Source organism: Equus przewalskii, chromosome 17 (genome assembly GCF_037783145.1).
Source record: "Equus przewalskii isolate Varuska chromosome 17, EquPr2, whole genome shotgun sequence".
NCBI lineage: Eukaryota > Metazoa > Chordata > Mammalia > Perissodactyla > Equidae > Equus > Equus przewalskii.
In genome coordinates, this window is record NC_091847.1 from 75051473 (window position 1) to 75073830 (window position 22358).

Sequence of the window (22358 nt, forward strand, 5' to 3'; positions counted from 1 at the left end):
GGGGGAGGCCCAGCAATCCGTGTTTTAACAAGTCCTCTAAGGGGTTCCGAAGCTCTTCAAGTCCCCACAACCACCACACTCAGGAGGGAAAAGAGAGACCACCGCGAGGAGGGGAGGCCGCAGTCGGAGGGCAGAACTTCCTTCTGAACCCTCTGCCTGGACCTGCTCCCTGAGGGCAGCGCACGGCGCCAGCCAGCCAGCAGCGCAGGGCAACGTCGCCGCGCCGCGGACTTGGCCTGCGCGGACTCGCCCGGCCAGCGAGAACGCCGGGCGTGGACCGCTCTCCAGCCCCAGGCCCCGCCACCCAGGGCCCAGCTCCCAGCAGCGGGCTTCGACTTCCGGCGCCAGAGGCGGGGGTCGCGGGGGAAGGGACTTGGGCGGACGTGTCCACCTTCCTCGACACCGGCGGGGGGGGATACTCGTCCTTCCAAGCCCTCCGTGAGCTGAGAGGCCGGATGGCGCGGGGAGTGGGAGAAAGGCAGGCAAGTCTAGGATGAGTGGCCGAGAAACTGGGGCCCAAAGAGGGAATGGGAAGCCTTGAAAATCCCCCTCCGTCCCTTTTCCCCCTTCCCCACCCCGAACCCCAGGAGTGGAAGGGGCCGAGGCTCCAGGCTGCGAGCGGGGAGGGCCCAGAGAAGAAATCTCGCGAGAGGAGGCCGGCGGGGCGGGGTGACACCTCTCCCCTTCTCCTCCTCCTCGCGTTAGTTCCGGTCGCAGAGGAGACACCGCCGCAGTTGCCGCCACCTCGGGCTTTTCTGGCTCTCTTCTCTTCGCCTTAAATTCGGTGAGGCGCGACGCCCGCTCGCCCCGGCCCGAGGGCGCGGCCCGTCGTCACCGGGCAGAGGGCGAGGGCGGCGGCAGGCCCGGGCGGCCGGGCTCGGGTGGGCCCGGGCGGAGGCCCGCATGAGGCCGGGCCGCCTCGGCGCCTGGACTCGAGGGCCGGGCCGCCTGAGCGGGGAGGCCGGGGCAGGGGCCGGGCGGGCCGTGGCCGGTGGGCGCCGGGGGCGGGACGGAGGCGGCCCGGCCGCGCTGCCGGCCTGGGTAACAAAGCGGCCGCCGCCTCTGTTGGGTGATGTACGCGTGGGGGGTTCCGGCGGGCGGGGCGGGCAGTCGCCACCACCGCCGCGCCGCCGCCTCCGCCGCTCCTTTCGCTGAGGGCGGGCGGATGTACGGGGCGGCGGGGCCCCCGGCGCGGAGCGCCTCGGCGCCTGTGGTCCGCTCGTCGCGGCGGCCGCCGGCCAGCGGGTCGGTGGAGAAGCGGAGCGGCCCCGACGGCGCCCCGCCGCGGCCGAGGGGTCCTGGGCGAGGGCGGGAGGCACTTGCCCGCGGAGGAGGCCGCCGCCTCGGGGCGCGACCCGAGGGCGGGGAGGAGGGGGGCGCCTTTGGCCGGCGCCTTAGCGGCGCGCGCGGCCCGGCTCCCTCCCGGAGGTGCTGGTCGTCTGCGCGGCCGCCGCTGGGGCGGAGAAATAGTGGAGGAGGCGGGCGGATTTAAAGAGGAACGGCCCAGACAACTCTGCTGGTGCCGGGCGACTTGCGCCGGTCACTGTCGCGCTGTAAAGCCACTTAGAAGTGTACTGTGGACGTCTCTGGAGGGTCTTGTGAGGGAGAAATGCAGGGTCTGAAGCTCCATTTGATTCGCGCGAAGGTGGTGGCTCTGCGCGCCCGCCCCGACTTCTGTGCGGCGGGCCGGCTCGATGGTTTGGTTTTGAAGGGAGTGCTATGGCGCTGATATTTTTAAGACCTTGTTTTTATTTTCATAGGGTGTCTTTTATGAATAATCAAAAGCAGCAAAAGCCAACGCTATCAGGCCAGCGTTTTAAAACCAGAAAAAGAGGTAAATGTTTATGTTTTCGTACCCTCTCTCCAAGTCTCCAGAGCGCCTTGTGGATCTCGGTTCCGCTGGCGGGCGGTTGCCGAGTACTCACACCTCAGGGGAAGGGCCACAAAGGAACTTGCCATTTCAGATGGACCCTTAGATTTTCTGCCGCTTTTCCAGACTTGTAGTTTTTTAGTATCAACACATATCTGTAAACAGGTTTGTGGATGGTCTTTTTACTGTGATGATAAAGTACTTTTCAAAAAGCACGGGCTTCACCTTCACTGGCTAAATTTCATTTAAGCAAACTTTTGCTTGAGGGGAAAGGTTAATTACAGGAGAGTTCCTAATGTAATCACTAATTTCACCCGAACTTTGAAGGTTCGTGAGAAAAAGACGACTTTCCTTATGGAAGTTAATTATGGAACAGAGTTCACATTGTAATGTCTTTTGAAATTAAGTGTTTCCCACAGATTAATGAGAAAAGTAGTAGAATTAACTACTTCTCTATGTGCGGGGACTTAGAGAAATGTTGAAGAAGGCGCTGCACTAGTCATACGCAGTTAAATGAGATGTAGTTTCACATATATTTTGTATTGAGCTTAATATTTTCTGAAAAACAACTTTTCAATGTTACTGCTCAAAAGCACATTTTGACCTTATTTTCCAGAAGATTTTGAGGAAATACAGAGCTGGGGCAGCTACTGGTTATAGACTCTTTTTCTACCCTGAGTAGCAGGCACTTCGGGATAAGATTCTGCTGTCTTTTGTAATCTCACCATAGCCTGTCCCCTTGCAGTGAGGAGACCCAAGAGTGACTTGACTAGTGTGTGCAGATTCGTCTAGATTTAAGCCAGCAGATCTTCTCAAGAGGAGGAACAGAAGTTAGAAACCAGAGCGATTCAGCAGTAGTGGGGGGAAGTCTGGATTGTCTTGAGTATGTGGATTACTGGTATTGCCTTTGAGTAAACACGGTATCGCGTAATTTTGTTAATTGCTGTTAGCATCAGGAAGAGATGTCACTTCCCCATTCCAGATTGAAGTCACTCGGGCCTTCTGGTTCTGGATGATTAGGTCCTGGGTAGGGTGAACAGCCATCCCAATTGGCCTGGGACTGAAGAGAGTTCCCAGGACATAGAGCTTTCATTGTTAAAACCAAGAAAATCCTGGACAAACAGGGAGGAGTTGGTCACCCTAGTGCTGTGCGAAAATTAAAACAGCATGTAACCTACGTAGAGAAATCAAACCCCATCATGCTGTGTGTGATAGCAACTCAGTAAAGACTAGGTACTTAGCCAGGGCACTGTTCTCAGTGCTTTCTATTTTATTTGTATCACTTAATACTCACAGCAACTTTATGAGATAGATATTGCTTTTAATCACTGTTTTACAGTAGGGAAATTCAGGCATGAAGAATGAGGCTAGTTGCTCAAATTCAGACAGTTTAGGAAGTGGCGATCAGGATTTGGATCAGGCAGCCTGATGCCAGAGCCCTTGGTCTTAATTACTACACAGTATAGTCTTGATTACGTAATCCTCTGACCTTTGATTTCTCTTTTGAATTATGGGAACAAAAAGATCTACCTCACAAGGTTGTTGTAAGGATTAATTAAAGCAAGGCGTCTATTACAGATACTGCCAAATATTGGATATGCAGTAAATGTACTTTCTAAAGATTACCTTAATAAGTGCCAAGTATGTGATTAAAAAAAAAAAAACCACAGAGGGGCCAGCCTGGTGGTGCAGTGGTTAAGTTCACATGCTCTGCTTTGGTGGCCCAGGGTTCCTGGGTCCAGATCCTGGGCGTGGACCTACACACTGCTCATCAAGCCATGCTGTGCTGGTGTCCCACATAGAAAATAGAGGAAGATGGTCACAGATATTAGCTCAGGCCCAGTCTTCCTCAAGCAAAAAAGAGGAAGACTGGCAACAGAGCTCAGGGCCAATCTTCCTCACCACCCCCCCACCCCCAAAAAAACAACAAACCCATAGATCAGCTGGCCCCGTGGTGTAATGGTTAAGTTTGGTGTGCAGCAGCCCAGGTTTGCAGGTTCAGATCCTGGGTGCAGACCTACACCACTTGTCCACCATCTGTGGTGGTGACCCACATACAAAAACGAGGAAGATTGGCCACAGATTTTAGCTCAGGGCAGTCTTCCTCGGAAAACAACAACAACATAAAGAAAAGAATCAAGAGCTTTCAGTGTTTGGATAAAATTTCAGTTGGGAATAAAATTTACCTGAGGTTCAGAGGATGTCTTAAATTCCAGGAAAGTGCAGAGGCAACAGGAGGGCATTCCAGGTAGAAATTGTCTCCTGGCAGTAGGAACACAGCAGCTCAGTTAGCTCACTTATGAGACTTCCATGAAAAAATAGTGGGAGGAAAGCCACACAATCCTTGTGACTAGGCAGTCCTGCCTTGCCCTTGGCAGAGGGGAAACTTCCAAAGGATGCGTGTTTAGTCTCCTGTTGTGTTTGCTTGTGTTGCAGGTCTTGAGTAATCTAGCTTGTCTTTGTTTTTTCCAGCTGTTGAAATAAATGAAATTGTGATGAATTTGGTTAACTTACTTGGTAGTTAAAGCTTCATAAGGTGGTGGTTTTGTGGCAATTTGGTGAGCCTTTTAAAACTAAATGCTTTGGGGTTTTCCTCCCAGATGAAAAAGAGAGGTTTGACCCTACTCAGTTTCAAGACTGTATTATTCAAGGTTTAACTGAGACTGGTACTGATTTGGAAGCAGTAGCAAAGTTTCTTGATGCTTCTGGAGCAAAACTTGATTACCGCCGATATGCAGAAACACTCTTTGACATTCTGGTGGCCGGCGGAATGCTGGGTAAGTGTCTGGGTTTTGTGGGAAGTGTGATATATGGAGATTATAGAGAATCCAGAATATGAACTCTCTGACAAACTTGTCAAATTGGGGTGGCTTTATTTTTGTGTTTTTTACCACCTTCGGATTTTCCATGTTATTCTAGTAACTTAACAGATTGCCTTGCTTTGCTTAGCTTTATATTGGTAATCTATTAGAAAACCATAACATTTGGGGGTGACTTTTCTTTCTGATACCTAAGTCTCTACAATATCATCAATCAGAGATTTTTCCAACCTGTGTTCGAACACTCCCAGTTAATGAAGAAACCCCTACCTGTTGTTGTCTTTTATGAAATACTTCTGTATACCTGAAAACTCTAGTCCTGCGCTCTTCAACATATTAGCCGCTAGCCACATGTGGCTGTCAGTCACTAAGAATGTGGCTAGTCCTAATTGAGATGTGCTGTAAATGTAAAATACACTTTGGGTTTTAAAGACTTAATATAAAAAAAGAATGTAAGACATCTCAATAATATTTTGAATACTGAAATGTTAAAATCATAGTATTTCTGATGTGTTGGGTTAAAGTATGTTAAAATTAATTTCACCCTTTATTTTTAATATGGCTACTAGAAGATTTGAAATTACATTGTGTGGCTCACATTATATTTCTGTTGCACAGTGCTGTTCTGCTTCCACTCTTAGCAACTTAACAGAATGTGCTACTTAGTTATAGATCTTTAAATGATGATGGTTATATAATATCCATAGCTCTTTACAGTATTTCAGAAGTTTTCACAGCGATAGTGTATTGACCCTCACAGCCAACCTGGTAGAATCAGAGCTGCATTTGTATACATGCAGAATGGAGGCTTAGAAAGGCTTCAGTGATTTGCATGCAAACAATTGCTCAGTAGTGGAACCAGGAACTTCCGTTCCTACATTCTAATGCCTAGTCAAATGAGTGTTTCTTTCATTCTGTTACCAGTTTGTAGTAAGAAATGTGAAAGATACCTGTTTTCTACTTATAGTACTGCTATCAATAAGCCTATTTTTATTACTAAGGAAATTTTTTTAAAAATTTTCAGAGAATAGTAAGTAGAACAAACTTATGATGTTACCAACTTCAACAATTGTTAACAATCTTACTCTACGCCCCCACTGACTTTACCCCCCCCCCCCAAATTTTAAAATATACCTCATATCATTTTGTCCATAAATGCTTACAAATGTATCTAAAAGATGAAGACTACAATTTGGGGGTTTTTATAGCCCAGCTTCTTTGGAAGCTTGAAGGGTTGTTTTCTGTATGGAAAGTTACACATCAAAAACAAGCTGTGAACATCTCCACTTGAGTGACAGATTTGGCGCTATTGAATAGTTAATGCAGTGAGTTTCATTGGGTTGCTAAAGTGAGTTATTTTCTTTATTCCTGTAAATTGTTTCACTTTATTCACACACATTGAACCAACTAGCCATGTGTTCCTCCTGAGAAATTGACTTTGCTTTCAAATCTTCTCTTAGAATTTTTATCACTTTATTTCATAATGAGAATCCTTATAGAAAGTGCGGTTGAAACAATTACTAACTGTAAATGAAAGTCACTGCAGATTTTTTGTAAATATACCTTAGCCCCAGGTGGTACACTGGCAGATGACATGATGCGTACAGATGTCTGTGTGTTCGCAGCACAGGAGGACCTAGAGACCATGCAAGCATTTGCTCAGGTGAGTGAAACTTTGCATAATTATTTCAGTTACTAACAGTTATCCATCTGATTCATGTTTAAGGAATAAGTGTACTTTTAAGAGGTTGCAGGTAGAAAAGAGAAGGAATTTGAACTGAAGGTTCAATATTGTTCAGTTTAATGTTCTCAGAATTCTGAGATACTGTTCTTGGTGCAATATGATGAATTGGAAACTTCAGGTGTGTTGAGGAAAACAAAGTAAAAAAAGATTGAATTAGCTCTCCTTTTCATATTTAACCCTCTGGGATTAACCCATTTTCAAGAGAAACATTAAATTGAAAAGGAAGATCAGTTCCCTGTTGTGATTTCCATCATTAAATTACTCTTTATATAACTTTGTGAAGGTGAACTAACATACAACTTTTTAAAGATTAGCTTATCGATCACAATCTCATTTGAAGGTTTCATCACAGTTATGTTTGTATTACTCTAAGCAAAGAATTCAAGTGCATCCAACCTAGAGAATGTTACCTATGTCATTAGGAAAGTGAAACTGTATTCTGGGATCTTAGGTTAATATCCTATAAATGGGTAAATGACTTGTATTTAAGCAGTAGTTCGTCCTTGCTTTAGTATTTGGCAATAAAAATCTGTTGCAGGGTGTCTATTAAAGTGCTGACAACATTGGTATATTATAGGGTTTGGGAGTCGACAGACTCTTCCCACGCTGGTGTAAATGGCTTGAAAACTGTTTTATCCAGTGGAAGGTTCACTTTGCTGTTCTAGAGATACTGTGGCAGAGACCTCAATGGCCCGGACCTAAATTTATTAGGAATCTGGCATTTGTACATAAGAAGTCTTTATTAAATTCCTTTACTATTCTTTATAGGTTTTTAACAAGTTAATCAGGCGCTACAAATACCTGGAGAAAGGGTTTGAAGATGAAGTTAAAAAGGTATGAGGAGCAGTATGGTTTGTGGAAAGCAAAAGTTGGGGTCAAAGAGGGCAATGCCAAGTCCTCATTCTGCCACAGATTTGAGATAATTTTGGATATTTAGGTAGGCTGTCTTTGAAATATGGCTTTGGGGTATATCATTTAATATAATTTGCTGTACAGTGTTTCTTAGCTCCTTGTCCAGACAAGTGGCAGAAGGCTAAGAATCAAAGTGGAGTTTGTTCAAAAGATAGAGGGTAGAGGATCAGGGCTAAACACATTGAGAAAAAGAAAGTTATTGTTTGCTATTTGAGTCTTGGTTATTCTACATATAGTGCATAGGAAATCTGGTAATGTTAATGGCAACATTTATCAAGTACCAGACACTGTTCTAATTATTAACTCATTTAATATTCACAAAAACCCTGTGAGGCAAGTTTTATTATCCACAGTTACATATGAGGAAATGAGGCACAGAGGTTAAGTAATTTGCCCAAGAGCACTCAGCTAGTGAATATTATAACTGAGATACAAGCTTGGATGGTTAGACCCCAGAGCCCCCACTTTTAACCAATGTAGTATGTTTTGCTGCTACTCTTTATATAATACAGTTGCTCTTTTAACCCTTAACTATTTACTTTTATAGCTGCTGCTGTTCTTAAAAGGTTTTTCAGAGTCGGAGAGGAACAAGCTGGCTATGTTGACTGGTGTACTTCTGGCTAATGGAACACTTAATGCATCCATTCTTAATAGCCTTTATAATGAGAATTTGGTCAAAGAAGGTAATCAACCTTTAGTAAAGGATGGTCTCTAATTGGCTGAGGGTGGAGTAGAGAAGAGCATGAAAGATGATCTGATATTAAAGGGTATAGATTATGTAGATTTGACTTGTATAATAGTGTTCGTTTTTTTACTATTAAATTTAATAGGTTGATTCAAATTCACTAGACATTTAATGTATACCTTTGGCATCCAGGGTTAATGCCTTTCTTTAGGCATACAGCAAATATCCAGGGTCCAGACAAAATGTGATTATGAAGTAAAAAGAGAAATGCTGTGGAAACCCAGAAAGACATCAGTTCCAGTTGGGAGACTTGGGAACATCTTTAGTAGAGAAAGTGACATTGGGGAAAACGTCAAGCTGAAAAGGAAAATAAATTCCCTTTTCTAATTTCCATAGTTAATTTATTATGTAGAGTAAGAATTTTTTTTTTAAATTCTGACAACAAAGCCTGTCAAGAGTAAGAACTGTTACCCTCATTTTACACATTAGAAAACAGTTTAAGTAACTTGACTAAGAATATACAAGTAGTAAATGGTAGAAAAGAAAAATGGGAGTGAAATGGTAAGCAATGGCTGAGGGAAGTTTAGGGTTAAGAAAGAGAGTAATCCTGTGTGCTTGAGCTGTGGAGGGAGGAAGTGGGGAGATGTGGTTGAAATCCCGGAAGGTACTTCTGTTAAGTAAGCTCTTTCGTTCTCCAGGGGTTTCAGCAGCTTTTGCTGTGAAGCTCTTTAAATCCTGGATAAATGAAAAAGACATCAATGCAGTAGCTGCAAGTCTGCGGAAAGTCAGCATGGATAACAGACTGATGGTTTGTAACATTCTTCATTTTTCCTTGCCATTCTTGCCAATACTGGAGGAAAGTGTAATAAGAGAGCTTTCTCATTTTTAATCTGTGAAAGGAAGAAGAGTGTTTTTCTTAATCTGATTGAAAGACCATTTAACTAGATTAAATTCTCCTTTCAGGAACTTTTTCCTGCCAATAAACAAAGCGTGGAACACTTCACAAAGTATTTTACTGAGGCAGGCTTGAAAGAGCTTTCAGAATATGTTCGGAATCAGCAAACCATAGGAGCTCGTAAGGAACTCCAGAAAGAACTGCAGGAACAGATGTCCCGTGGTGATCCATTTAAGGATGTAAGATATTTTTGTTTAAACCATCTTTATATGACTGAGTTTCTGGCAAAGAAAATTTTTACTCATTTGGGAAACTTAAGTGTTTCATCAGAGTGTTTTTTAATTAGTAGCTGTAGAATGTTATGCTGGGACTTTGCCTCACTGTTTTTTATACTCAGTGACTTACTGGTGCCCAGAAATTATAACACTTGGGGATTTCATAGGGTGCAAGCCAGTGGACCGACCCTCCGTTTCCATCTCAATCCTCTCCTAGCTAGTTTGCCTATGTGTAAATAAGGTTTGAACTAGAGATCCATCCCTTCCCATTCTCAGAGTTCTCTGATCATAATGTAGTACACAGGTGGTCGTTGCCAGTTGCCTGAAAAGGTGTTCGTATGCTTTTGTAAAAGGTCTACGTTTGATGTGTGGAGTATGTACATATCAAAACTGATTTCTGTAACTAAGTTTGGATTCTTTTGCAGATAATTTTGTATGTCAAGGAGGAGATGAAAAAAAACAACATCCCAGAACCTGTTGTCATCGGAATAGTCTGGTCCAGTGTAATGAGCACAGTGGAATGGAACAAAAAAGAGGAGCTTGTAGCAGAGCAAGCCATCAAGCACTTGAAGGTATTAGAACTGTGCCTTGGCAAAACGTTCTTTTAAGTGGGGATAAGTGAACTGTCAGTATGCTTTTCTGAGAGGATTTATGACATCCTGTGGTTCCGAGGGATAACCCACCAGTAAGTAAACGGGTAGCTGGTTAACTATTGATGGTAACCTTTTAAAAAGTCTGACTTGGGCTTTCTTTGTTTCACAGATTAAAAACAAATACATGTTTAAAAGTAGCTTAAGCCTACAATTTGGTGTTTGCTTTTGAGGGAATATTGGAAAATACAAGCATTTTTTCTTTCTTTTTTCCTTCTTTTCTCTAAAATATTAACGTTGTATTGACAGTTATCTGAAATCCTTGGTGCAGTATTGCTTTTTTGACTTAGAGGCTTAGTAGATTTTTCTGCATTACTTTTTTCCCCCTCAATTTCCATTAAATAGAATATAATGTACAGTGGTTATACAAAATGAGTTCTGTTCTGAATTTTAGGAATACTGTAGTGGGTGGTCATTGCAATGAGTGACTGAAACTTTTCTCCCTTCCCTGTAAAAGCAATACAGCCCTCTACTTGCTGCCTTTACTACTCAAGGTCAGTCTGAGCTGACTCTGTTACTGAAGATTCAGGAGTACTGCTATGACAACATTCATTTCATGAAAGCCTTCCAGAAAATAGTGGTGCTCTTTTATAAAGGTAATTTGAATTTTGTGAATACATTTAATAAAAGTCCTAGAACACTCAAAATAATTGCAATGAGTAGTTGTCAGAATATCAGCCCCCTAAAATGTTTTACTGTGATCACAGGACTGAGTTGTCTCTGTTTTAATTGGGTGCTTTTTTGTGCATTGATATCAAAACATCTCTAAAGCCTAAGTTAAAACTTAATGCCTTGTGATGTAGCCTCAGACTTCACCTCCTGTATTCACCCTCTCTTCCCCAGCCACACTTGTCACACCTCTGTAGTCTTTGGCCTGTGAGAAGTTGACATCCCTTCAGCCTGCCCCACTACGCAATGTGGCTTGCACTTGTCTTTCGAGACCAGTTCACAGTGCTTCTGTAGAACTCCCTGTTTCAGTTATTGTTACCTTTTCTGTGGTCCCAATTTCAGAAAATTGATCCAAAGTGGTTAACAAACAAGGCCTCTGTTGGAAGAGAGCCCATTGCAGTATTTAATTTACTATCATTTGTGATAAAGGGTTTTTTTAATTCTGCATAAATCAGACCAGCCTTAATCCTAGTGAGTGTAGTTTGTGTGCACATGTGTAACTTCTGTCCCCTAGTTTTTGTGAATGATTTTATTGATTCCTGTATTCCACAGTTAGAGGTTACCCCCATCCTCAGCATTTTTTTAAGTATATGGTAGTGAACTCTTTAAGTGCCCATGCTTCAAGATTATCAATTTTTAGTTAGGTTTTTTGAAAGTATGTATACTGCCACTTACTTCCTCCCACTCAGATTCTTTAGAAACAAATCCTAGAAATCTTCATTTAATTCTTAATTTTTCCAGTATGGATCTGTAAAGTACATGGACATTTTTTCCTTTTTAATAAAATCATGGTACCATTTTCACAACTAAAAAAATTAACAAATTATCCATCAAATATCCTTGATCATTTATCACAAGGTTTCTCAGCCTTGGTACTACTGATATTTTGGGCCAGAGAACTCTTTTTGTAGTTGACTATCCTGTGCGTTGTAGAGTGGTTAACAGCATCCCTGACATCTGCCCAATAGATGCCAGTAGCACCTCTCCCCACTGTAACACCAAGAATGTCTCTAAAGGTCAGACGGGGGAAATTTGCCTTCAGTTGAGAGAATCACTGGTTTAAGCAGTTTTTTTCCTAGCTGTAGGTTCAAACATTGGCAGTAAATTGATAAAAATTTCTTAATGTAGGGCTCTTCTTTCATCTTTTCTGTTTTTCTTTAAAAATTAATTTGTTGAGTAAACTAGTTAAGGGAGTGTTTTGAATACAGATTGATTTTGTAAGCAACGAAAATAATGATTGTTTTCACTTAACCTTTCAGTGGGCTCTTTTCTGCCATGTAGGTCTTTGTACCTTAGGTGAGTTCTAACTCTGCCTGAGTTAGAGAAGTAGATGCAAACTCCCTGAATGTAATGCCTGCTCTCTTCTTTATATATAGCTGAAGTCCTGAGTGAAGAGCCCATTCTGAAGTGGTATAAAGATGCACATGTTGCAAAGGGGAAAAGTGTCTTCCTTGAGCAAATGAAAAAGTTTGTAGAGTGGCTCAAAAATGCTGAAGAAGGTAAGTCTTTGCCTTTGTGCCGTTTGTTTGGTAAAGCCTGAGAACTGATTTTAATGTGGTCATAGAATGTGTCCACACATGCTGCCTTCTTTCGTTCAGATACCATTTTGTACCTGAAGTACAGATTTTTATTTATGACAGACCTGAAAATACTTATTTACTTTAAGGCAAGGGAGAACTAGAATTTAATTATTGAAGTATTTTGATGGCTCAGCCATAATCCTAAACATTCTTAGGAAGAAAATCAGAATTTTTGAGAATACCTAATAAATATTTATGAACTTTGAGAATTACAAATGAATACTTTTGAATATCCCCTTCATTTAAGTAGGACATTATTAATAAAATTCCTTAAGTATAATAAAATGCTTTCAAAGTTATAATTGGAAACTTTTGCTTTCTGATGTTATAATGGTTGACTACGTTTTTCTCCTTTTCTAGAATCTGAGTCTGAAGCTGAAGAAGGTGACTGAATTTTGAAACTACACCCTCAGTAAAGCAAACAGGAGTTGTAGATAAAATGTCATGTCTCATGTGTCCTGGTTCTTACATCTTCCTACCTCCCTATATCAAGCATGATATAAGGGCTTTCATGGCAAATTTTATTTTAACTGTTTCTATGGTTACTGGAAATGTTGGGTTTAGTTTCTAAAACCATGTTTTAAGTAGCTACAGGAGCTATAGATTTGAATCTAATGTTGCATTAGTCTTTTCAGTTATCTTCTACCTCCTGTATTTTCTACTGTAATAATGTAATTTAAGGCCTTCCACAATGAACAGTTCACTTTATTCCCTGGGTTTTCTATATAAATAGTTTTCAAGATATGATTTGGTTAAAAATAATTTGTTATAAAAATTCTGTTTGCAAATTAAACTGTAAAAGTATCCAAAGTCTCAAAAACCAATGATTTGTGTGATAATTTGGTATGCCCAGAACCCTGCTCATCAATGAAAAATCTCATATACAGTAATTGAATTCATTAACGTGAATCTTGAATATTTGGACCATTGCTTGCATGTTAATATTTTGTTGCATTTTTAGCCCCAGATGTCCTTGAGCTCAATTTTTGCTCTCTGATTTTCATTCCTTAGTGAAGCCATGGAGAACAAGCTTGAAAGTAGGTCTTTGGGAAATTGTATGTGGCAGAGGTGGTGGGAAAAAGAAAGTTGAGCTTTTTCCCATTGAGAAACTTCTGCATTCAGTTTGAATCTTTCTAGGCAAAACAAATGGGTATTCTTTTCATATAACCGTTTCAAATGTACATTAGGAAAGTCTTGTCATTTAAAGTATTTTACACTTGTCATACACTTAGACTGATAGGAAAGGACTCACGAAATAGTGTGAGTAAAGGAAATGACTGTACTAAACCCAGTAAATTGTTGAGAAAGTAAAGTGGTCAGCATGTTCTAATTGGGACTCTAAATATAACTCATACTTCCTATTGGCATGGAGTATTTGTTGTAAAGAATGAAGTGCAACGATAATGATATATTCCCACTTGGTCATACTGGACCAGCTTCATTCTCTTAACACATTCACTTAGAACACAAGCATCTGGCTGCTAACATAAACCTAGTTGCCCTTTTTTTAAATTGCCATGAGCCAAATATCTCTTCTATACGGTTGGCCCATTTATTTTAATGGCTGCATTTTCATTTCTATCTTTCTTTTCTTGCTGCTACCCATCGTATAGACGTAGTCATTAGAAAACGAAACGTGGCCACACTTTTTGGTGGAAAGACTTCATGTTAAAAGTGAACATTTTGAAAGTTTCTTTGATGAGTGAAAGAAATTAGCTTGGAATAATGCCACTGAAGACTGAGTGGAAATTGCCCGTTTCAAAGGTGCCATTCTTGTGAGCGAAGAAATTGGTGTTTAAAAATTCATCTTGTGGGAATGATGTGTAATATAATTTGAAATAAAGGTATAGTATCCTTATGAAGAAGAGCATTATAACTGATATCATTGTGAATGGGGTGAAATTGTTAAATGAATAACTTTTGATAAAGTTTTCATGCACAGACAAAATGTATTCACTAGGTTTCTACATAGTGATCTGCTTTTACTTTGTAATTTGTAGTCCTCAAAAGACTTTTTTTAAAAAATAAAGTCCATCCTTACACTTAGGTTACATAGGTCAGTCTTCTTTTTTAATTTTTTATTCTTTGTAAATTCCATATTAATACCAAGTGGTAACTGTATGTTACACATTCAGATGTCTCTACTGTGTAATCATTAAATAATTGCTCTTTTCATCCTTATGACTCCCAAACTGTAAACACCTACACAGAATTCTGATGTAGTGGTAACTACATTAACATTTCTACAACCAAATCATTGCATGTTACTGCCGTACAAAGTCTACCCTGTATTATTATATACTGTGTATAGTGAAAGAGTGTGTAGTCTTCCAGAACTACATTATGATCTTTGTCTGATCATAGAGTTTTTTTTCTTCATAATGAGAAAGTAGTGTTTACTTACTACAATGTTATAGTAAATGGAAAAGTCACCTGTGACAGTACAGTATAAAGAAAGAGAATGCTCTAAAAAGACTTTGCAGATTTTCCTTTTGAATTTTAAGTGGTAATTATGAAACTCAGCTGCCAGTGCCAACCTATGGCCTCAAATATGTAATTCTTAATATGTTAAAATTGTACTTGTAATTATGATTGGATAAATGTTAATTGATTTTCCCCAACTTGCTGTCAGTTTCTAAGGATAAGTCTTCTCTTAGATGCCATAATTAAATGTGTGTATAGAGCTGATCATAAGTTTCTTAATCTTAATTATTCTGGGAGTATTGTCCTAGAGATATTTATTGTTGTGTTCTTATGAAAACTCCAAATATCAAAAATGCCACAGGATATTTTGACATAGCATAATGATGGTGGTGAGAGGAAATGCATGTGACTGAGAGATTTACTTCTAATTCAGTGTTTCTCAAAACTCTTCCTCGTTATCAACCCTCCCAAGAAGGCTTTTTAGACTTTTTATCTTTTTTTTTTTTTGCAGGGGAAGATTCTCCCTAAGCTAACGTCTGTTACCAGTCTTCCTCCTTTTTTCTCCCTTTTCCCCCAAAAGCCCCAGTACATAGTTGTATTTAGTTGTAAGTTCTTCTGGTTCTTCTGTGTGAGCTGCCACCACAGCATGGCTACTGACAGACAAGTGTTGTGGTTGCATGCCCAGGTACCAAACGTGGGTCACCGAAGCGGAACATGCCAAGCTTTAACCACTAGGCCATCAGGGCTAGCTCATTCATAGACTTTTTTTTTAATAGCACCCCGATAAATTTTAATATCACAGATATGCTGTGTGTGTGTGTATACATATATATATATATATATATACACATATATATATAGTATCTACATTATACGTGGAAAGAGTAAGGTTTTTTTTATTGGGGGCGATAGCACCCCTGTTGAGAATGCATGCCCTAATATATCTTTTTTTAAAGAGGAATGGACCTAGTGACAGACATTTGCATCAGCAGTCATATCTTCATGCATAATCTATAAAAATCAATTAAAAGCTTAGGTGAATGATTTATTTTAAAGTTGTTGGGTTTTGATAAATGGTATTGAAATTTTACTGACAAATGTCTACTGTCATACTCAAGTAGGCTGCTTGGAGGAACTGACAGAACTATTGGTTGGCTTCAAATGTAACAGATGCCAAAGTTTTAGAGTACATTATTGCTTAGACTACTGAATTACCTTTGCAAAAATTTTCCTTGGATGCTATTTACAGGTGCCGTGTAAAATAGTTTAATGAGGATTTCTGTGAGAATTATGGTAGATTGCCTTGCTGTGATTTTTCATGTAAAGTATTAGTCCTCTAGTATTGCTATAAAGTATTTCTATTCACCAGCCTACTGAGGCCTGAAGGTTTAAAATATAACTATTAAGAAATAAAGTTTTTCAGTAGGCTTTATTTAAGTGGAATCTACAAGATAAGTGCTTTTAACTTCAAAATAATGAATTTATAATTGGCGTCTGTCTAAATACCTGAATCGCAGTGGGTTTGTACCTAAACACAATCTTACACATAATTGTATGGAACTTGGTGTGGGTTAGAAAGGCTTGTCAACTCTCCTCCCTTCGCCACTTTTCCCCCCTATTTAACTATGGGCAATTAGCAGCTTTATCAGTTCTAATCATTTTAATGCATTTATAATCCTTTTATCCTTATTCTAGGATTATAGTCGCACCTCTCAATGAATTGAAAAGAGGATGAGGATGTATTACAAATATACTTACTCACTGTCTGTTTAGTAACTCTTAATAAAGAACTGTAGTTAAAAGCGTGACTGCTTGTGGGGCCTCCTAGGGTACTCTGGAGGAGACAGGGATCAAAATCGGACGAATCCTTTGCTTTATAGACTTCATGCAGAGGGACCAATGTCTTGTTACGTATGATGTTATGTTGAGGATGTTGATGGTTGTATTCATGCAGGTTGGGAACAATGCATTAAATGTGTGTAATGAATTTGGGGTGCTACCAAATTATCAAATATAATTGAGCTGCTCCATTTCAGGGAATTCCCAGTCAGTGTAACCATTTTAAAATATCTAAGGACAAAAATAGTTTAAACCATTTTCTAAAGCTGAAATCCCTGAAGGCTGTGCTTAAAAGTTGACTTAGAGGTAAACGTATTGGGGAAATAAGTGACCCATTTATAGACTGAAGCAGCCATTACTTCAAAGAGATGTTCTGCATTCTCTGGCATCTTAAGAATAAAGTATTTCCTCTGTAAATACACCTCATTTCCATTCTAGTTAGGAGTAATGGATCCCAGCATGGCACACAGTTGAAGAACGGAGAAAAGTGGGTAGCTGACAATACAGATAGTTCTTGGTACTCTGAACAACCTCAAGTACAGCCATCCCAGCCAGTAATTACATTGCTGCATTTTTCTGTGTTTAACTGTGAAATTTGCTTCTTGTCTGTACCCTTGAAATTTAATAAAATTTCATGAGACTCCTTGTTAATGTAAAGAGAAAAGCAATGACTGTTGTATGATAATAACCTTTTAAGTGCTGGAGTTGGTTAAGGCTCAGTCCTTGGCCTGGTCCTTTCCATTTTGCCTCTGTTTTAAGGCCTGTGCCTCCAGAATTTCTTTTTTCTCCAGACCACTTTTGCTTTTCTTTCGTTTACATGTACTTCAATCTCATATCCCAACATGTACGTGTCCAAAAAATGTCAGTGTTTCGCTTCCACCCTCCAGAAAACTTCAGGTCCCTTGCCTTTCAGTCCTCACATGTAATGATCAAGTCCTGTCCATCCCAACTCCAAAATAAGTTCTCTCCACTGCCACCACCCTAATTCAGGCTGCCATCTTCCAACAGCTAAGGTAGTGTTTTTAAATGCAAGTGTAATTGAACAGTTCAAGACCTTTACCTTTGCTTGGAGGGCCCTGCATGATTCTTTAGCTTAATCTGCCTTTCCCTCTCCACTATATGCGCAGTATCCAGTAGTACTTAGGTAGTAAGGATTAAGTATTAGTTGAGTAAGTGAAGAAGTGAGAATAGGCACGTTGATACCATCTCCTGGATTAGTCAGAATACTGAAGTAGAGGATGTGAAAATGAGCTGGGAGAGATGATTACAAGTAGAATGAAAGCTCTGGTGAATTACAAATACTTCAATAGAAGCAGCTTTTCTTAGACAAGATTAAATCCAAGATTTCTGTGCTTTTGGTAGGGTTGCTCAAACTGATGGGACCAAGATGGAATGAGAAGCTGTCAGTCCACAAATAGTAAATGCATGTTGTCAGGCGGTCTGCTGAGCTTTAGGGCTATGGTGGTAAACAGAACTAGACGCCAAAATTCAGGCCTCCAGGAGGAGGAAGGTAATCAGAGGGACCTGAGTGCAAACTCAGGACATGGTAGGTACTGGCAAGTTAGAGAGTCCAGGTTCAAGGGCTATATTGTAAATCTTTAAAAAACCATGAGGGGCCGGCCCGGTGGCACAGTGGTTAAGTTCACATGTTCCACTTTGGGGCCCCAGGGTTCACCACTTGGGATCCTGGGTGTGGACCTAGCACTGCTTATCAAGCCATGCGGTGGCAGGCGTCCCACATAGAAAGTAGAGGAAGATGGGCACGGATGTTAGCTCAGGGCCAGTCTTCCTCAGTTAAAAAAAAAAGATTGGCAGCAGATGTTAGCTCGGGATTAATCTTCCTCAAAAAAAAAAAAAAACCACGAGAGACAAATTATACTTAAAATATGGTTTGCAAGCCCCTGACGTTGAACAAAATAAACAGTGCGTGCCTACCTGAAACATAGTCTTGGAGAAAGATGTCTCATCCATCTACTAGCTGTGTGATTGGGCAAATAATTCAACCTCTGAGCCTTGTTTTCTGCATCTGTAAAATAATAATTAGAATATCAAATGATGCCTGCCTCACGGAGTGGTTGAGAAATTTACAATGAAATGATCTACTTAAAGGTACTTAACACAATACCTGTTAGATAATAATCACTCAATGAACAGTGGCTGTTACGTTTGCCAAGGATATGTTCATGGGAGAGCAAAGAGCTACTGACTGCCATAAGCCCTGGACACAGGTTTCTTGTTTGATTTGAACTGGTTGAAGGTAATGGAAGTCCCAACAACCATCATGATGCCTGCTTTAGCAATTGTAGAAAGAGATGTAAGATAACTGAAATCCTCATGGCCCAGTAGTAAGAATGAAAATCGTGTTTTGTGGGAGTGTGGTCAAGTATTTAGAGTCAGTGTCCTCCCACGACGCCATGCTAATAACAAAAGTTATAAACCCACAAAGACAACGAGAGGAGTTAATGGCAGATGAACAATATCCAGCTGTTGGAAGGAAAGCAATAGATGACCAGCTGGCTTGGTTTTAGCTTTCTCTGTTCTGCTAAGCCCCTGTGGTACAGCAGAGAGCTAACAACAAATCCTGATACTGCAGGACCCAGGAAAGTCTCAGGAGTTGGGGGCACTAATTTCTTCTAAGGGTGAGGGTAAGGAGTGCAGCTGAAAACAGATGAGTTTATTGGAGTCTTTTAAGAGGAGTAGGCACCTTCCTTATCCTCTCCCCTTAACCTCTACCACCAGGTGACTGCCCTTCCAGGAATTCAGCAGAAAACAAAGTTTACCGTCTGGAGAAGTTTGGGGAAAATGTGAGGGCTATCGACTGGTGGAGACCAGACACAGCTGAGAGTAAGAACACCAAATTAAAATTCAAAGCAAAACAAAAATTAATAATACGGGCAGATCCCTAGCACTGTATGCCTGTGTGGCAAATGCTAACAGTGATCCCCAATATTTATTCCTTTTTTTCTTAGAGTCCCCAACTTTTAACTGGACACATGACTGCTCAAAAAACATCTCCCAGCCTCCCTTGTAAGCAAGTGTGGGCATAGAGTAAGCTCTAGATGGTGGGATGGGCTATTTCTGGTGCCCTTAAAGGAGGACCACGTCTTCTTCCTTCCCGTTCTCCTTCCTGCTAGCTGGAAAATGGGCGTGACGACTGGAGTTCAAACAGGGTTCTTGAACCATGACGATGAAGAACGTTTTGCTGAGAATTGCAGAGCAACAAAATAGAAAGCCTGATTTCCTGACACAAACATTCAGCATTTGATCCCTAGGCAACCTACATCTGGACTTCTTTCAGATGATAAAGAAAGAAAATATCTTGTTTAAGTTGTTTTTATTTTAGGTCTCCTTGCATGCAGCTGATGTAATACCGAATGGTTATTTAGAAACTATAAAGAGAAATAGCAAAAGAAACAGCCAAAATAGACTGAAGGAGAAAATCTGAATCGCTCAATCATCATAGGAAACATCAAGTGGTAGTGTGCTGGCTAGTAAGCTGTTATCTCTCAGCTTCAAACACACCCTTTTGCCCTATGCAGTGCTGGGGCTGCAACTCTGCAGGCTACAGTTCTTATATGTCAGCTGGTTCCCAGTTAGGCTTTGCTCACAGGAGGTTCTAGAGGAAGACTAGAATGATGGAGGAAGAAGGACTTGCTCCTTCCTGTCTGCTTCCTGTTCCTGTCAGTGTCACCACAGCAACGGTCCTTCACCCTGGCAGTGGCACTTGGTTCCAGTTCGCAGTTTTCCCACACAACTAGAATCAAGCTTGTTACAGTCATTCTCAGAAACAGCAGCACCAGCCAGCTGGCATTTCCCTCTCAAAGGTTTGCCCCTAGCTCTGTGAGGTTCATTCTCTGAGTCCAAGGCTGAAATACCAGCCAAGTAAGGGCCCCTCTCCAAGCTAAATTCCAGCTCTTTGGGCTCTCTCCCAAACCTTTACATTTTAATAATCCTAACATCCTCCCTTTTTACTCCCAGCCGTAGAGCTGGTTGCCACTTCTTGCATTTACTACCTCTGTGATAAAGCAGAATCCCCTCTTTGCCTTTTCAATTCTCTAGTTCCTGCTTTAAAATACTTTTATATTAAATCTCTCTGTTAAAACAATTAGAATTTTCTTATCTCCTAACTGGAAAGAATTGGTACCAGGAGTGGTGGTAGAAAACACAGTCTCTGAAAGAGGGTATCTGGGGTTTGGTTTGTACTTGGATACACCGCTGAGCTTTTTGCCAGTGGGAAGTGGAATTCTAGAAATGCATGGGAAAGAATAGCATCAAATAGTTAATCAAATTATTGATAAAGTGCCTAATAAATGAATTAAGTGTTTGGGAGGCCAAGTGGCTGCTGCATTTTGGCCACTACTGCAGTAATGATTACTGCAAGGACAGTGGCTTAGAATGGTTGAGTTTGAAGGCATGAGACACCATGAAGGCCAGAGGCAATGAGATGATACAAAGTGTTTTAAAAAAAAAACAACAAACAGAATGCCAACTAAGAATTCTGCATCCAGCAAATCTATCTTCAAAAATGAAGGAAAAATTAAGACATTCCCAGAAAAAAAAAGCTGAGAAAATTTGTCACTAGCAGATCTACTCTACAAGAAACACTAAAGAGAATGCTTCAGGCTGAAGTGAAAGGACACTAGACAGTAACTCAAACCCACATGAAGAAATAAAAAGCACTGGTAAAGGCCACTACATAGGTGAATATAAAAGATAGTGTAAACACATTCTTTTGTTTGTAATTCTTTTTTCTCTTCCGATTTAAAATACAAGTACATAAAGCAATAACAATAAAACTGTGTTAATGCACATAATGTATAATGATGTAATTTGTGTGACAATAATAGCACAAAGAAGGAGGGACAGAGCAGAGCTATGTAGGAGCAAAGTTTTTGCATGCTATTGAGATTAGGTTGGTGTTATTCCAAACTAGATTATAAATTAAGATGCTAATGATAATGCCAAGGCAGCCACTAAGAAAATAATTTCAAAATTATAGAATTAAAATGATACCACAGACAATCTCTAACATGAAAGAAGGCAGTAGTGAAGCAAAAAAAAGACAAAAGCTGTATAGAAAACAAGTAGCAAAATGGCAGACATAAATCCCACCTTGTCAGTAATTACATTAAGTGTAAATGCTTTAAACACTCCAAACAAAAGGCAGAGATTGGCAGAAAAGATTTTTTAAAACAATTTACAAGAAATATGCTTTAGATTCAAAGACACCAATAGATTGAAAGTGAAAAGATGGAAAAAGATATACTATGCAAATAGTAACCAAAACATGGGGGACTATATCAACAGCAGAAAAGTAGCTTTAAGACAAATATTGTTAGTGGAGACAAAGAAAGACAATTTTTAAACATAGGATTGGGGATAGGGAAAGATATGGAGATTATTCCTGAAAGAGGGAACAGCATGTGCAAATGGCTGGGGGGAAAAACTTATTTAATTTTTTTAGACCTAGTGTATTTTTTAAGTATACAATTCATTGGTTTTAGTTTATTCACAAAATTGTGCAACCATCACCAGTACCTAACTCCAAAACATTTCATCCTCCCCAAAAGAAACCCCATACCCATTAGTAGTCACTCCCCAACTCCTCTTCCCATCAGCCTCTCCTAACCACTAAGCTACTTTCTATCTCTATGGATTTTCCTATTCTGGACATTTCATATAAATAGAATCATACAGGGGGCCAGCCCCCTGGCCGAGTGTTTAAGTTCTCGTGCTCTGCTTTGGTGGCCCAGGGTTTCACCGGTTTGGATCCTGGGTGTGGACATGGCACCACTCATCAGACCACACTGAGGTGGTGTCCCACATGCCACAACTAGAAGGACCCACAGCTAAAATATACAACTGTGTACTGGGGGAATTTGGGGAGAAAAAGCAGAAGAAAAAAAAAGATTGGCAACAGTTGTTAGCTCAGGTGCCAATCTTTAAAAATAAATAAATAGAATCATACAGTATGTGGCCTTTTGTGTCTGGTTTCC

At 40.6% G+C, this 22358-nt stretch overlaps 1 protein-coding gene and 2 long non-coding RNA genes across 5 annotated transcripts in view; 2 read left to right on the forward strand and 1 right to left on the reverse strand.

Annotated features, from left to right (window-relative positions):
- BZW1 (basic leucine zipper and W2 domains 1) lies at positions 1 to 14787 on the forward strand. 2 transcript variants are annotated; one of them, XM_008506474.2, is made up of 12 exons: positions 1 to 784; positions 1761 to 1834; positions 4471 to 4647; positions 6258 to 6352; positions 7202 to 7267; positions 7893 to 8028; positions 8729 to 8838; positions 8994 to 9164; positions 9626 to 9772; positions 10308 to 10446; positions 11896 to 12018; positions 12460 to 14787. In XM_008506474.2, the coding sequence occupies exons 2-12, from the start codon at positions 1771 to 1773 to the stop codon at positions 12489 to 12491; spliced, it is 1260 nt and encodes a 419-aa protein (XP_008504696.1). In that variant the 5' UTR covers positions 1 to 784; positions 1761 to 1770; the 3' UTR covers positions 12492 to 14787. The 2 variants fall into 2 exon arrangements, with proteins under 2 accessions (XP_008504696.1, XP_070436668.1); XM_070580567.1 differs by lacking the exon at positions 1 to 784 and adding an exon at positions 1070 to 1245.
- On the reverse strand, positions 3552 to 18392 carry LOC139076676 (uncharacterized). Its single transcript, XR_011528517.1, has 2 exons — positions 18298 to 18392; positions 3552 to 4342 (listed from the first exon to the last, which is right to left on the reverse strand). It is a non-coding gene; the product is annotated as an uncharacterized lncRNA (long non-coding RNA).
- Positions 18054 to 22358, forward strand: part of LOC139076675 (uncharacterized) — a 12187-nt gene continuing 7882 nt past the window's right edge. The window contains exon 1 of one of the 2 annotated variants that reach the window (XR_011528515.1): positions 18054 to 19206. This is a non-coding gene — a long non-coding RNA (uncharacterized lncRNA). The remainder of the gene's footprint in view (positions 19207 to 22358) is intronic. The other variant, XR_011528516.1, reaches the window with a different exon arrangement.